The following is a 17,948-nucleotide window of genomic DNA, read 5'->3' on the forward strand; positions in this document are numbered from 1 at the left end:
CTTTAAATTTTTTCAGTAAATTATACATCTGTTTAAGTACAAAATATAGTACAAAAAAGAATATCGGGGTTTGAATTTGACATAATGTTTCTTAGATAAGTTGTAAATATTACAAAATTATTATCTGAAAAAAATTACAGTTTTTAATTTCTGTTCAACCATAATATATTATTATAACCAAATAAAAATGTTTATTTATTTTGAGAAGTGGATACATTTGTGTATTTTTAAATCAATCAACTCTTAATTTAATATTTTCTTTTAGAATTAAGATTAATTATCAAATTATGTGATACGGACTCTTACTTGTGATATGGAAAAAAAAATATATTAAAAAGAAAAAAAATTAATACAATCATTATTTTTTTCTTGTTATTTTTATTAAATTTTAAGTATAATAAAAAAATTATTTGATAATATTTACTAAAATAAAAATTATATTTTAAAAAATAAATACTTTTTAATGTTAATAATATTAACTGGAATTATATTTTGTTATGTTGGCAACACTTATTACCGTATAGAATAACCATAATAATAGGATATCATTGTAATTTTATGCTTAGCGCAATTAGTAGTTGAATAGATGTTTCACCGAATCCTATTCATAAATTATTATTAAATAACATATATATATAATTTTTTATACGTCATTATTGGTAAGTTAAGAAAAATAAATGTACTTTACAATCAATTTTGAATGATATTAAACGTAATAGTTAATTTTAAATTTTATTTAACAGATTTTAACACTAATAATCTTATATAATATACACCAGTTTTTTAAACACAATTAATTTACATCTTAAACTTTCTCGTCTATATAGAAAATATAATGAGGCTGTACCTGAGTAGAAGGAAAGTACGGTAATCGGTCAAAATTGGGCATATCCCGTTTACACTAAATCTAAACAAATTGACTCCTAAGAACCCCAGAAAAACAAAAAAATTAGTATCGAAATTTCCGCGACAAAATGTACGCACGTATGTATGTATGTTGGCGTGTAAGTCACCTTTTATGTCCAGAACTACTCGACCGATTTTGACCAAATTTGGTCAGATTACTTCTATATATTGCCCAGTGATGCTACTAAATTTTCATTTCAAAATGTCAATGTGTGGTGGATAGAGGAGGGAAAACGAACTCGGATCCAGATTTTACATAATTAAGGTTATTATTTTTTTATTGTTAATCCAAGAAAAAAAAAATAAAGTCCCGGGTTCAAAACCTGGTCAGAAATAGAATTTTTTAGAAAATAAAATAAAAATTCCATACTCCAAGGAAAAACCTTCAAAAGCTTTGTGACATTAATTCATCAAGCATGTTTGTGTAGACTATTTGTTACACGATTAAGCTGTAAGTTGAATAAAAGCCGTATAATTTTTTTTTGAAATCTGATTGTAAATCTATATATTAATACATTTTTTTTTGTCTTCAGTCATTTGACTGGTTTGATGCAGTTCTCCAAGATTCCCTATCTAGTGCTAGTCATTTCATTTCAGTATACCCTCTACATCCTACATCCCTAACAATTTGTTTTACATATTCCAAACGTGGCCTGCCTACACAATTTTTCCCTTCTACCTGTCCTTCCAATATTAAAGCGACTATTCCAGGATGGCTTAGTATGTGGCCTATAAGTCTGTCTCTTCTTTTAACTATATTTTTCCAAATGCTTCTTTCTTCATCTATTTGCCGCAATACCTCTTCATTTGTCACTTTATGCACCCATATGATTTTTAATATTCTCCTATAGCACCGCATTTCAAAACCTTCTAATCTTTTCTTCTCAGATACTCCGATCGTCCAAGTTTTACTTCCATATAAAGCGATACTCCAAACATACATTTACAAAAATCTTTTCCTGACATTTAAATTAATTTTTGATGTAAACAAATTATATTTCTTACTGAAGGCTCGTTTAGCTTGTGCTATTCGGCATTTTATATCGCTCCTGCTTCGTCCTTCTTTAGTAATTCTACTTCCCAAATAACAAAATTCTTCTACCTCCATAATCTTTTCTCCTCCTATTTTCACATTCAGTGGTCAATCTTTGTTATTTCTACTACATTTCATTACTTTTGTTTTGTTCTTGTTTATTTTCATGCGATAGTTCTTGCGTAGGACTTCATCTATGCCGTTTATTGTTTCTTCTAAATCCTTTTTACTGTCGACTAGAATTACTATATCATCAGCAAATCGTAGCATCTTTATCTTTTCACCTTGTACTGTTACTCCGGATCTAAAATGTTCTTTAACATCATTAACAGCTAGTTCCATGTAAAGATTAAAATGCAACGGGGATAGGGAACATCCTTGTCGGACTCCCTTCCTTATTACGGCTTCTTTCTTATGTTCTTCAATCGTTACTGTTGCTGTTTGGTTCCTGTACATGTTAGCAATTGTTCTTCTATCTCTGTATTTGAACCCTAATTTTTATTCTAGTTCTAGTTCTAGAACATTTTATTCTAGTCTACGTTATCGAATGCCTTTTCTAGGTCTATAAACGCCAAGTATGTCGGTTTGTTTTTCTTTAATCTTCCTTCTACTATTAAACTAAGGCCTAAAATTGCTTCCCTTGTCCCTATACTTTTCCTGAAACCAAATTGGTCTTCTCCTAACACTTCCTCCACTCTAACAATTAATACTGCAACAAAAGAAAAATAAATTAATGAGTAAAAGGATGAGAGATACATTTGTATCAATACAACATTTGTATTATTTAAAAAAAATAAAACGATAGCAATGTAAGACATTATTTTCTCGGTTGTTAATGATAGAAAATTAAAACAAGGTATAAATATTAAAAATTACCACTGCCATTGGCAGTTTTTTCTTTAATATAAGATAATTAAACAGCTTGCCTATGACAGTTTTGTATGTATATTTTTTCAGAATTTTTAAATCTATTAAAAAATTTGAAAAAAAACTAAAGGTAGGTCCAAATTCGATATGTAATGTCAATAATATACAAAATATATATGACCTTGATTCATGTTTTAGTAGTTGACGGGGTGCAACTACCCATTTTAGTGATATCTGACAAGTGGGTGGTGGGACACGCAAGCAAGTGATGTATGGTACCACGCTTATTCCGTTCACGCTTTTAGGTTAGCTGCAGGAGCTAGTTAGGACTGGTCGCTAAATTATTTCATGGCTCAGTAGCCGTTTGTGGTACAGACATTTGGTTTTATGCTTTAGGGTCAAACGAATGGGGTGATGGCGGCAGAAATGCCAAGCAAACCAACCAACCAAATCTAAACATATATTTATATAAAACATAACTATATATATGTGTGTGTGTGTGTGTGTGTATACCCATATTTAAATAGCCTGTAACACTTGGTAACATAAGGATTCCAACGCATGGTCATACATCTAAATCGGTTCAGCCGTTGAATTTATACGGTTTGATCAATCCTGAGATATAAAGCCAAATGCAGTGCAACACGAATGTGTGCATTAGTACATACATTTACTAGTTGGACCCTAAAACGTAATGTTTGGGAAAACCCAATACTCCATTTTTGACATGATCTCCGTAATTTTCCCTATAGATTCCAGCTACATTCACCAGGAGACTAAGATAGAGAGGGTAGTTCGCTTTTTAAAAATTAAGTAAGAAAAATTGGACAGTTTTTAACATCAATCATTATTTTATTAATGATAGCATACTCTCTCTCTCTCGCCCTCTCTCTCTCTATGACCTTTTACATATATAAACAATAAAAATTACACTTCTTTTTTGACAGTCGTGCAAAAACACTAGTTACATGAATAAATCATTTGATCTATTAAATGATAGATTTGAAAAAAATCTATCATATGGAAGTCGTTTTTGATTATCTTGTATCTGAACGGTTCATTCTGAACGATTCGGAAACCTCGCATCTCCTACGTGAGATGCGAGTTATTCAAAAACGACTCATTCATCTAATAGACTTTTTCATTTTTTAATAATTTATTTAAACATATATATGTATACATATATATATATATATATATATATATATATATATATGTATACATATATATATATATATATATATATATATATATATATATATATATATATATATATATGTATACATATATATATATATATATATATATATATATATATATATATATATATATATATATATATATATATATATATATATGTAACATATTTATACAGGTTAAGGCATTCCAGGTAATGTAAGTATTCCAACAGGTGGTTAAACATCAAAATCGATTCAGCCGCTGAGCTGCTACGGTGGAACAAACATACATACACCCTAAATACATTATACTTTTTTTTTCAGTCGTGTAATTACAGCCAAGGAACAAAAAAGCCAGAATATATCATTGTTAAATGTGGGGAATAAATTTTAAGAAACGTTTTGTAAAAATTGCCATACATTGTTTAAGCCTAATAAATTTTCTTAATTAAAAATCTTCTCTAAATCTAAGTAACCCCTTCAATAATTTTTTTTTTAAATAAAAATTAAAAAAGGAATTGTTAAAATTCCGGAGTTTATAATTTTGCAAAATTGTATGTTTTTTTTATAGACCTTTTTTTACATGATATATAAAATAAGAGGAATAACTTTTAAAGAATATTCAACTAGAAGGAAGATAGAGCAAAAAATTATAACAAATTCATATTAAAATTCAAGAAGTCGGAGTTTGATTTTTAAAAAATCTTTTTTATTGAATTATTTATAATATGAAATACAAGTAACAAATTTACTTTAATAAAGTTTTCTCTAAAATATCCTGTGAAGAATTATAAATTTCTTTTATTCGCGATATCATCAACCACGTTAATGAATTTAAAAGAAAATCAATATGATCAATGCCTCATATATAGAAATATTTGAGGAGAATTTGAAGAAAATCGGTTTGATCAATCATGAGATATAAAGACAAATGCAGTGCAACACGAATGTGTGAATTAGTACATACATTTTTCTTCATCTAGATGAACTAGTTGGACCCTAAAACGTAATGCTTGGGAAAACCCAATACTCCATTTTTGACATGATCTCCGTAATTTTCCCTATAGATTCCAGCTACATTCACCAGGAGACAAGATAGAGAGGGTAGTTCGTTTTTTAATAATTAAGTAAGAAAAAGTGGACAGTTTTTAATATTAATCATTATTTTATTAATGATAGGATACTCTCTCTCTCTCTCTCTCTCTGTCTCTATGACCTTTTCTATATATATATATATATATATATATAGTCCGAACTATAGTCGGCCGGGAGAACGGCCTTGTTCGGACACGGCCGTTCTCCCGAACAGTCTGCGTGCCTGCGCCACTCCCACCTCGGATAAGATGTATACTCCCGCATCGTAGCGAAGAGTGACGTTTCTGATGAATCACGGTGCTCCAAATATCGTCCGCAACGTTATGTTTTTGACGACTTCTAATTTCTATTGAAGCGTGGAGTTTAACAAAGCTCCCCATGCCAGGTTTGGAAACACTAAACTCATTTTATGCGAAACATAAAATTATGGGTTTTTCAACTTCAAACTTTGTGTTTTCTAGCCCTGATTTCTCGAAAAATACTAAAAATACAGTTCTAGATCTTATGTTTTCCTTTTTTTTGGTTATATTTGATATAAAATCACAAAAATTACCTGTGCTAAACTTACAATTGAATTTGTACTATCTTTATAATATGCCATAAAAATCCATGAGCACTTTAATAATTGGATTTCAAGTTCTAGATACAAGAGAATATACTTTCCGAATTAAAAACGAGTGCAGGATTCCCACCAGATAATTTTGCTGATTCGAAATCTCCTTGATGCGTTCGTTCCCTACTATCTTCAAACTCGTCGTAATAAATGATCGTTTAAGATGTTTTTTAATCGAACGATCCTGATGAATCGTTCAATATATCTACCGGTCATTGAATATATATGCAGGATATTTCCTGTAGAACAAACAGGAGAAGTCGACGCACGTAATTAACCATAGCCATTCCATGACCAATATGAAAAAAATATATATAATTAAAAAATAGGGAAATACAAAGAATTAATGAATTAGGTAAAGGAAGTTCTGGAGCACAACTCTTTTTTGGAGGGTTTTCTGGACCTTGGCTTTATTGGAAGTGGAGGGGGTGAAGATAATCCTAGGAATTCTGGGTGCGAAACAGTTGATTTTATGTACTACACGGAAATTTATGTGACAACAGGAGTATCAAAATATCTATAATTACAAATATAGGAAACTCTACTGCGTGATACCATTCACACAATGAGAAGGTAATTCATAGATAAATTTCATGTTGAAAAAGACGTATCATGTATGACTTGTATTTATTTGTGTATACGAAATTTTATGTACACATTTACTATTTTGTAGAAATATTATGTTTAACATAATAAATATAACTGAATGATGGAAACCTTGGTGAAGAAACCGGACAAAATTTAAGGTAATAGATTTTTATCGAAGGAAAACAAGAGATAATAATAGTAATAATAATTCACGCCCTGAGGTAGATAATCCCCACGTCCGGAACACAACATCTGTGTTCCACATCCAGGGCGGCAACAGCTGTACTTCGTACATTACATATAGCTGGCTAACGGGGTTCCGAGTAAATTCCTCAGTTATGCTTTTATAAGTTTGACCTGTTTTCAACCTCAGGTCACTAAACGGACTGGATTGTTCGGCTACCTGCAGGAAATGGAATAATAAACGATTTTCGAAATGGACTCATACCACTCTTAGAGCTGGCGATATGGCGGCCAGGGTCAATGTTATTGCAGGTGTAACGGAGACCCTTCCGTTGTCCACATGCCCGCTGCGATGGCAAGCATGTAGCAATGGTGCCCATGTATGTCGGTGCATGGGAGCTCTGAAAGCTTCGGTGAGTAGGAGCCTGGAGTCAGTGCAGAGACTTCGCATCCGCCAGGACATATGCCGGTTCCACCGGAGTACCGGATCGGACCACCAAGGTTAGTAGCCCTGGAGTAGGGGTGTACCCCGGCGGCTAGCCTTGCTACAGAAGGGATTAACGGTTCATGAATATTGAACAATCAAACGTAGCAGAGGGTGCACGTAAACACCCTCGTTTAGAATCCTCCGATTCGCCACACGCGAAGAGGAAAAAGAGCAAAGAGTGTGACAAAATCAAGAAAGATGCTGATAGAATCAGTAAAGACTTACGTAAAAGCTTATTTGGCTATAGTGTACTTAAGACAAGATTATTACAAAGGAGAATGGAAACTTCCAAAAAGTTAGTCCATTCTTTTTTTCGGCCTCGCATGTTTTAACATTTAATAGGCCGAATCTTCCTGAAACGGTACGAGCTGGCATCCATCGGCTTGATGTACGTGCATTTATTCCGCAGCCGATGAGATGTTTTAAGCGTCAACGATTTGGACACACAGCAGCTAGATGTGAAGCGCAGGAAATATGCATATGTGGAGAGAAAACACATGAGGGGGACCCATGTAAAGACCCTCCAACCTGCGTTAACTGTAAAGGGCATCACAATTGTCGTTCAAGAAACTGCCCTACATGTAAATTAGAAACAGCGATTCAGGAACGATTCAGGAAGTTAAAACATTTCAGAAGGTCGGTTATCCTGAACCGAAGAAGATTGTTAATCAACGTACACCACGACCATCGACTTCTTACGCAGAAGCAGCGGCTGCCCCTTCCACATCTAAAATTAATGTGGATCAGTGGCTTAACACGATGGCACCAAGTCTTGCGACAATGATTGAAAGAATCATTGATTCAAAGATTGAGTCGACTCATCAGAGAAAACAAATTAAAGATGAGAAGGCTCATCCCCGGACTGACGCCGTTGACATCAGAGACGCACCAGCACAGTTTAAATCACCAGCTAAACCTGCGATTATTAAGCCACCAACTGAAGTAAGAATAAAAAATCTTAACTTATCTAGCAAAGAGAAACGGATCACTCCGTCGTCTTGTCACAAGCTTAAAGAAATTGTGCAAGTTATTATTGAGAAACCACCAGACGTAGAGAATATAAAACCTGTACCAATAGAGCCTCCAAAAGCGCAAAGATCAGCTTCGGTGAGAGCATCTATTTCAGCTGGACCCAGTACTGCAGTTTAGATTCCCTAGCAAAGATGCTAACAGCACCGACGAAACTTTCATCAACTGAAGTCAGCCGCAGAACGTCACTGGCATCCGAAAGAAAGGAAGACGATGCCATGTCTGAGGCCTTAGATACGCTGTCATCAGAGGTTGAGGCCGTCAGAAGAATGGAGAAATGCTGCAAGAAAGGATGGCCGAAAGGAAAGCCTAGAAAGTAATATTCTGGATTCGAAGTTAGAAGAACGTAAATTTTTGAACATTTTTGATTCATAGAAATGTGAATAATTGAACCTTTTTTTTTTCTTTTTTTTGAAGTGGGATGGGACTAACGACCAAAGTAGTCGATGCCCCTAAAAACCTCAAAAAAAAAAAAAAATTATAATAATTCACAACAGATTATTATTATATGTAAAATATTTCGCAGGTATATTATCACAAACTGTGGAATATATAAATATTTATGTAATACATAACAATAAATTATTTTTACAATTAATTTGTTATTTTTAATTCAAACTACAACGTCTATATTTCTAACCGGAACAAATTTTGATGTACTTGAAATTATAATAATAAATATGGATTAATTACTATTCAAGAATTGAAACTTCTTTTATATCTATAAACTCAAAGAAAACATGTACATTTAAAAAGTACTGAGCATGAATATTCAGTATTTGTATTACATAACCACTGTATTTTAGTTAGGTAAAAAAAATAAATAAATATTTACGATAATAAAGAAAATATTGTTTTACAAATTAAAAGACAGTCGTTTATTTATTTCGATTAAGTTATAATATTTAATTTAGTTAAACAGCATGAATAAAACACCAAATATGCTGCTATATTGTATATTGGAATAGTATATTTCAAATGCAATATTTAATAAAAAAAAAAAGTTGACAACCCAGTTGAAGGATTTTTCCGTCCTACGTTGGGTTGTCCTACAACTATGGATTATTTCTGATGCATGGCTTACACACACAACATAATTTAAAATATTTATCATTATATTTAAATGTAATACTTTTCATTTATTTAATTAAATGATTTTAACTAAAGCGAGGGCGCATACCGTATTTAAAATACACGTAGGTGTGGCGGTATTAGTGGTCAAACAAAACTCATATAATTTCACAACTTAACGTAGAACAAGTTTCGCTTCTACGGTCGACAGACTAGTGTAGCCACGAGACTTAACGCACTAGAAACCGATTTAAATTTTTAACCTTTAAATATTATTAATTAATTTAATTATACAGCTCACCAGTGTCGTCACAACATAGCAGGCAATAATATGTTTTTTTCAATATTGTTATTTTTTAATCTTTAAAAAATTTGCCTAAGAAAAATAAGGCGAAATTTCGAGATACTGAGTGTGACCTTGCTCTATAGCTCACCCCCTTGATCTTTTAAGTTTAAAATTGAATGACATCAATACCTCATATATAAAAGTAAATCGGTCCAGTAGTTCAAGAGATATAAGATGATTTAAAGGCCGACACTCTACTCACATGTACATGAACATTAATATCCAGAAAAATTTCCATCCGGATATTTGGGTTACTTAGTTGTCAAAATATGAAGATCTGGTGAAAACCGGATATGCCGAAAGTGTACCGATTACAATACTTCTCCTTCTAGAGATATAGCGTTATCTAAAGGGGAAAGTTATATTACTATTTTTTCTTTAGATTTTCTGAGGATTTTAACCCTTAACCTCCCGCTTTATTTCCCGCGCGAATCTAGATTTCGGTAGACGTTTGTTTATCTCGCTATTACTGAATTGTTTTTCATTCAAAAAATCTGAAAAAAATTAGGGTATGTTAATAATGCGTTATTAATTTATATTGTTCAACAAAAATTAATTTTTGTTAATATTTGATTATGTTGCGCGCGCACAAATGTGGTATAAAAAAAATTATAATTTTTTTAGTTTTTGATTTTTTTTTTTAATGATCAGTGACCTTTGTTTTTTTTTATATTTCTATAAACTAGAGATTTTCTGGTTAATTTGACGTAAAATTTATTTATATCCTATAAAAACTGATTATATAAATAAAAACGTAAAAAAACACTACATTTCAGAAACTTTTAACTCTAAAAAAAATTGAGATTTCGGTAAAGGTAAAGGAGTATAAGTGCGTACATTTGTGTCATTGAACCAGTATAAAATCTAACTTTGATATATATATATATATATATATATATATATATATATATATATATATATATAAATGTTTTGCTTTTGATACATGTATAAAAATATTTTGAATAAAGAACAAGTATGGTTTAAAAAAACAAAATTTAAAATTATTGCTTCTTTCATAAACGTCACGTTCACTCGTTATTCTGTTGAATTTATATTTGTATAGCAATTATATAAAAGATAAAAACTGGTAATGTATATAAGAAACAAATAAACAAAAAAAAATACCAAAATATTACGGCTTAAACAATGACGTCAGTGAAAAAAAAAGTACTGTGTGTTTGATCCCTTGTGAAATATCTACATGTATGTTATACTTATTGCATATTCTCATAACTCAAGGCGTTATGATTAAATCCATATAAAAATCTTTTTTCTCTGTTAAATGGTTCATGAGAAATTTGAATTAAAAGATTGATTACCAGTGGTTAATATAGTGACCAGCGGGAGACAAGGGGTAAATTTTTATCACTTTATAAGTGATATAATTATTAGAGTGGTCCAAATAGGGCAAAAGTTTTGTCGAAAAACGTGCACCCCCTGATTTAAAAGTACTCTCAAAAACAAAATTTTTGACGTGTTGATGAACCGTTTCCGTTCGAAAAAAGTCATCCCCCACTCCACTTGAATTTTAAAGTTGCTTTAACTTGGGTTTTACGTTATTTTCAAGTCGTTACGATATAGCGCTTGCATGTTTCATCACAAAACTTCAAAATTAACGTATATAAGGGTTTTTGGGGTCGGAGAACACGAATTTGAAGTAAAAAAAATTCATTTTGGCACATTGTAACTGTCAATATCGCTGCCAATTAATTGACAACTAGCTTTTTTATGTAGAAAAATCAATGTTAGGCGTTACAAACAACGTTAATTAGGGTTTTTGGGGTCAGAGAACACGAATTTGAAGTGAAAAAATTGTTTTGACACATTAAAACTGTTGAAGTCGTTGTTAATTAAAAAAAATCTGAAGGATAGATTCAAAAAGATCAACTCTCATTTTATTTTAAAAATTTTATATTCATGTATATAATTATTCAAATAATGTTGTTAAAATTTTATGATTTCTATTTCTATTATTATATTACATTACATATGTAATGTAATTATATACATTTGGATGTTTTTTGCGATGATCAATTACAATTTGTAGTATATATTGCAATTGACTTTCATCTCTAGTGAATTTACATCTAAATTCTTTCACCAACTTAACCGTTCTTTCTGAGCAGTCATTGACGACATTTAGATTTTTAACAATTCAAAGCAGCCAAATAATCTTCGTTTTCGCTCCACTTACATGGATCAATTTCTAGTAAGCTAGTCGCAAGTTCGAATCGTTTAAAAAAAATTCAAGGACTCCGTGTTGACAAAAAAGTCGATTTCTTTGTTTAACAATTCGTTAACGTTTTTAGTTTCGTAGCGTTTCGTGTGAGCAGGTTCGTTATCATAATCACAATCATCATCAGTCGCAGATAATAAATTTTCGTAAGTTTCACCCGAAATTGCTAGTTTTTCAACCATTTTCTGTTTTAATTCACCTGAGATGTCTTCATCAAAAAGAGCTAAGTGCCAAAATGAATTTTTTTACTTTAAATTCGTGTTCTCCGACCCGAAAAACCCTAATTAAAGCTGTTTGTAATGTCTAACATTGATTTTCCTTCATAAGAACGCTAGTTGTCAATTGATTGACAGCGAATTTGACAGTTACAATGTGTCAAAATAAGTTTTTGACTTCAAATTCGTGTTCTCCGACCCCAAAAACCCTTAGATACGTTATTTTTGAAGTTTTGTGATGAAACATGCAAGCGCTATATCGTAACGACTTGAAAATAACCTAAAACCCATGTTAAATCAACTTTAAAATTCAAGTGGAGTGGGGGATGACTTTTTTCGAACGGAAAGGGTTCATCAACACGTCAAAAATTTTGTTTTTGAGAGTACTTTTAAATCAGGGGGTGCACGTTTTTCGACAAAAATTTTGCCCTATTTGGACCACTCTAATAATTATAATCATATATACATATATATATTTTTTTTATACATACTATATATAAATTCCCGTGGCAGTCACTTAATTTTATTTTATATTTTTTTCGTGATTAAGTAACGGGAGGCAAGTGCAGTCAATCGCATCGCAAATACAGTAACACTGCCAGAGGCCGTGTTGGTTCAGCTGCCAGTCCGTACATCTTCGTATCCCTTACGAAATCGAAATTCAAAAAAACCGTTTTTCGATGTTTATCTGTAATATTTACAATCCAAAATTTATCAATATCTCTTTTATCTAGTCAGAAATGTGGAAAATCTACAATCATATTAAAAATTTGTTATCTTTCTTTACCGCTTTTAAAGTCGAATTATAGAATATCAAAATATAAGTTTTTAAATATTCACACCAAAAATCAAGTTGATATCCTCATTTTTTACCGTGAAATTAAAAAAAAAAAATAACCAGGTTTCAAAAGAATAAAAATGTAAAATTCCATTTTAACTTTTGAACAAGGAATTTCAAAAAAATCCTTCTTAAAACCGTATGAAGAAACAAATTATTATCAATTTATTTTCAACAGTTTTTTTATGAGCTTTGATTATGTATCAGTCACGGCATGTTGTTTATATATATATATATATATATATATATATATATATATATGGGTGGATAAAGTGACAAATGAAGAGGTATTGCGGCAAATAGATGAAGAAAGAAGCATTTGGAAAAATATAGTTAAAAGAAGAGACAGACTTATAGGCCAGATACTAACGCATCCTGGAATAGTCACTTTTATATTGGAAGGACAGGTAGAAAGAAAAAATTGTGTAGACAGGCCACGTTTGGAATATGTAAAACAAATTGTTAGGGATGTAGGATGTAGAGGGTATACTAAAATGAAACGACTAGCACTAGATAGGGAATCTTGGAGAGCTGCATCAAACCAGTCAAATGACTGAAGACAAAAAAAAATATATATATACAGAGAGAATAGAGATTACAGAGAGATTCAGGAAAAATGAAAAAAAAATATCAGGATGTGACTAGTGAAAATAAAGAAGAATGTCCATAGAAACATAGATTCCGTAAAACTTTGTTAGCGATTGATGACTGACGAGAGATTCACCTTGATTTCTACACCATCATAAAAATTAAGGCAGATTCTAATTATTTTAATCCAGGTTACGAGGTAAATTTAGTTGTTTTATATGAAATATATCATAAAAAATTGAAAAAAAATTTAGGTCCCTGAACAGTGTTATAGTGTTTGACAAATTTTGAATATAAAGAAAAAAGATTGAATACAAAGTTTTCTAATGTTCGGTTTAATATCTAGTTAAAATCTGCCACTATTTATATTTGTTTTGTTTCTTAATAAATTAAGTATTTCTTACGTTTGTATTTAGTTTCTGTGACTATCTTATCATTATATTCTTAATAAAAATCCCTAAAAATTTTGCTTATAACTTTATGTCTTTATTATTCACTTATCAAGGTTATTTTACGACAAATATAAAATATTGTATTTATAGACTCTAATCTTTTGACTTACTTTTATGTAAGATTCTCTACTACTACTAAAAAATAAAACAAGATTTTTAGTAGAAAATGCCAGTAAATCCATTACGCAGTGTAAAGCTGTTTCCATACTTAAATATCACCCAATAAGTTACATTAACATGAAAGATTTTAAATTTTAAATTCTTTAATTTTGTAAAAAATCTGTCCATATGAATGAATTAACGAAGATGAATCACTGAATGTAAAAACAGAAAGAGAAAAGATTATGGAGGTAGAAGATTTTTGTTATTTGGGAAGTAGAATTACTAAAGATTTACGAAGCAGGAGTGATATAAAATGCCGAATAGCACAAGGGAAACGAGCATTCAGTCAAAATATAATTTGTTTACATCAAAAATTAATTTAAACGTCAGGAAAAGATTTTTGAAGGTATATGTTTGGAGCTTTTGAAATGTGGTGCTATAGTAGAATATTAAAAATCAGATGGGTGGATAAAGTGACAAATGAAGAGGTATTCCGAGAAATCGATGAAGAAAGAAGCATTTGGAAAAATATAGTTAAAAGAAGAGACAGACTTATAGGCCACATAATAAGGCATCCTAGAATAGTCGCTTTAATATTGAAGGGACAGGTAGAAGGAAAAAATTGTGGAGGCAGGCAACGTTTGGAATATGTAAAACAAATTGTTAGGGTATAGGTTGTAGGAGGTATACAGAAATTAAACGACTAGCACTAGATAGTCTTGGAGAGTTACATCAAACCATTCAAATAATTGAAGAAAAAAAATGAATTTTTTTATTTAAAATTATTGTTAATTGTAGAATAAAATTATTTGGTTTCATATTTATTCATAAAATATTTTCTCTTTGAATTTTTATAAATCGACTTTCCTTTATAACTTGCTTTTAATTTTAACGATATTTTATTTTAACAGGTATGGAGAAAAACAATCAAATTTCTATAATTATATTAACATTGTTTGTAATTCCATCAACAATTTTTGCAACTATTCATAATGAAGCAAATGATAATAATGAAAAAAAATTAATTAATGAACAATATTTGAAAGATTCATGTAATTATTTAGGTTTTTTCGAATATACAGATGCCTTTCAGTCTCCTAATTTTGATGATTGTTTGAAAATGGTTAATGAATATAAAACAATCATAACTCCATTTTGTATTAAATTGGTAAGATTTTTTTTTTGTATAAATACTTAAAATAAGATAATTTATTCTCAACTGAAAATAGTAATGAGAGAAAAGTTTACAATCTAATTAAACCAGTCTGGATTTAAAATATTTTTATGATATTAAAAACGTTCGTTTTATTTCGATCTGGCTGAAAATAAATTTATTAAAACATATTTGTGAGTAGAAAATTGATTTTAAGTAACGTATTATTTCAACTTTAATTAGAGATTCATATAATTTCCTTTGTATCAGTGAGTGGAATAAACTCCATCCTTAATAAGATTGAGAATTATTTGATTGATTTTTTTTTAGCAGTTCTTTCTAGCTTAGATAATTTTTTCTCTCTATACACAACATTTTTGTTATTTTTAATTCATTTTTTGATAGATTTACTATTGATAATCTAAATATCCTAATTAAGAATTTTGAAAATACAGGTACATTATAAACACGTCCTTTTTTTATTTATCTGATTTAATACAGGTATCCCTGCCAATTAACATTCTTTTACTCAATATTCATTTCTGTAAGTGTAAACCAATAAAATACTACTACTATATTAAATAAGATTGATTTAATTAAGGGCATTAAATCGCAGCTTATTTTTTAATAATTACAAAATTATTACTAAAATATATTTTGATATAGAATAATGAAAAGGGGGAAAAAAGGTTGATTTTATTTCAATAATTATCTGAAAGATTAAATATTAGAATTCTATTACACTTATAGATTATGTAACTATTTAGAAAAAAATAATGTTTCCATTACTTTCTCTGTTACACAGTTTGAGTCATACCTTGCCGATTTTTTTTTTTTTTTGCTTGTGTTTACAAAAAATAAGATTTAAACATTAGAATCCTCAATTTTGAATAAAATTCTTTTTTGATTTAAGGGATTTCCATATTTTTTGAGTAAAATATAAGAAAAGTTTATTTACAAAGAAATAATCCTTAACAAAAAAAATAATTTAAAAGAAAAATAATGAAAAAATAAAGTATAACTTTTATGGAGGTAATGACAAAAACTTTTTTCACATTTTGGGTCCAAAATATAATAAATATGTCAGTACCACTTTAATTTTAATAACCTTTTAAGTAATGAAGAAAAAGAAAGGTTTTTTATGATTTTTTTTAAAGTTTGAACCAAGAAACAAAATATATATATATATATATTTTTTTTGTCTTCAGTCATTTGACTGGTTTGATGCAGCTCTCCAAGATTCCCTATCTAGTGCTAGTCGTTTCATTTCAGTATACCCTCTACATCCTACATCCCTAAAAATTTGTTTTACATATTCCAAATGTGGCCTGTCTACACAATTTTTCCTTTCTACCTGTCCTTCCAATATTAAAGCGACTATTCCAGGATGCCTTAGTATGTGGCCTATAAGTCTGTCTCTTCTTTTAACTATATTTTTTCCAAATGCTTCTTTCTTCATCTAATTGCCTCTTCATTTGTCACTTTATCCACCCATCTGATTTTTAACATTCTCCTATAGCACCGCATTTCAAAAGCTTCTAATCTTTTCTTCTCAGATACTCCGATCGTCCAAGTTTCACTTCCATATAAAGCAACACTCCAAACATACACTTTCAAAAATCTTTTCCTGACATTTAAATTAATTTTTGGTGTAAACAAATTATATTTCTTACTGAAGGCTCGTTTAGCTTGTGTTATTCGGCATTTTATATCGCTCCTGCTTCGTCCATCTTTAGTAATTCTACCTCCCAAATAACAAAATTCTTCTACCTCCATAATCTTTTCTCCTCCTATTTTAACATTCAGTGGTCCATCTTTGTTATTTCTACTACATTTCATTACTTTTGTTTTGTTCTTGTTTATTTTCATGCGATAGTTCTTGCGTAGGACTTCATCTATGCCGTTCATTGTTTCTTCTAAATCCTTTTTACTCTCGGCTAAAGAAAAAATTATATTTCCATATCTCTCACACAAGTGTCGTCATGCTTACATAGCGATATCATGAAACAAAAAAAAAAAAAACAATGAACGGCATAGATGTTCATTGTTTCTTCTAAATCCTTTTTACTCTCGGCTAGAATTACTATATCATCAGCAAATTGTAGCATCTTTATTTTACTAATCGTAGCACCTTGTACTGTTACTCCGAATCTAAATTGTTCTTTAACATCATTAACTGCTAGTTCCATGTAAAGATTAAAAAGTAGCGGAGATAGGGAACATCCTTATCGAACTCCCTTTCTTATTACGGCTTCTTTCTTTTGTTCTTCAATTGTTACTGTTGATGTTTGGTTCCTGTACATGTTAGAAATTGTTCTTCTATCTCTGTATTTGAACCCTAATTTTTTTAAAATGCTGAACATTTTATTCCAGTCTACGTTATCGAATGCCTTTTCTAGGTCTATAAACGCCAAGTATGTTGGTTTGTTTTACTTTAATCTTCCTTCTACTATTAATCTGAGGCCTAAAATTGCTTCCCTTGTCCCTATACTTTTCCTGAAACCAAATTGGTCTTCTCCTAACACTTCTTCCACTCTCCTCTCAATTCTTCTGTATAGAATTCTAGTTAAGATTTTTGATGCATGAGTTAGTTAAACTAATTGTTCTGTATTCTTCACATTTCTCTTCCGCTGCTTTCTTTGGTTTCATGACTATAACACCTTTTTTGAAGTCTGACGGAAATTCCCCTTTTTCATAAATATTACACACCAGTTTGTATAATCTATGAATCGCTTCCTCACCTGCACTGCGCAGTAATTCTACAGGTATTCCATCCATTCCAGTAGACTTTCTGACATTTAGATCTTTTGATGCTCTCTTAAATTCAGATCTCAGTATTGCTTCTCCCATTTCATCCTCCTCAACTTCCTCTTCTTCTTCTATAACACCATTTTCTAATTCATTTCCTCCGTATAACTCTTCAATATATTCCACCCATCTATCGACTTTACCTTTCGTATTATATATT

At 30.5% G+C, this 17,948-nt stretch overlaps 1 protein-coding gene across 1 annotated transcript in view; it reads left to right on the top strand.

Moving 5' to 3' along the window:
• Positions 1 to 577: 577 nt before the first annotated feature.
• The window catches only part of LOC142333750 (uncharacterized), a 30,657-nt gene continuing 13,286 nt past the window's right edge, over positions 578 to 17,948 (top strand). The window contains exons 1-2 of the mRNA XM_075381221.1: positions 578 to 659; positions 14,739 to 14,995. Coding sequence (XP_075237336.1) covers positions 14,741 to 14,995 — 255 coding nt within the window. The 5' untranslated portion in view covers positions 578 to 659; positions 14,739 to 14,740. The remainder of the gene's footprint in view (positions 660 to 14,738; positions 14,996 to 17,948) is intronic.

This window comes from Lycorma delicatula, chromosome 13, assembly GCF_047948215.1.
Source record: "Lycorma delicatula isolate Av1 chromosome 13, ASM4794821v1, whole genome shotgun sequence".
NCBI lineage: Eukaryota > Metazoa > Arthropoda > Insecta > Hemiptera > Fulgoridae > Lycorma > Lycorma delicatula.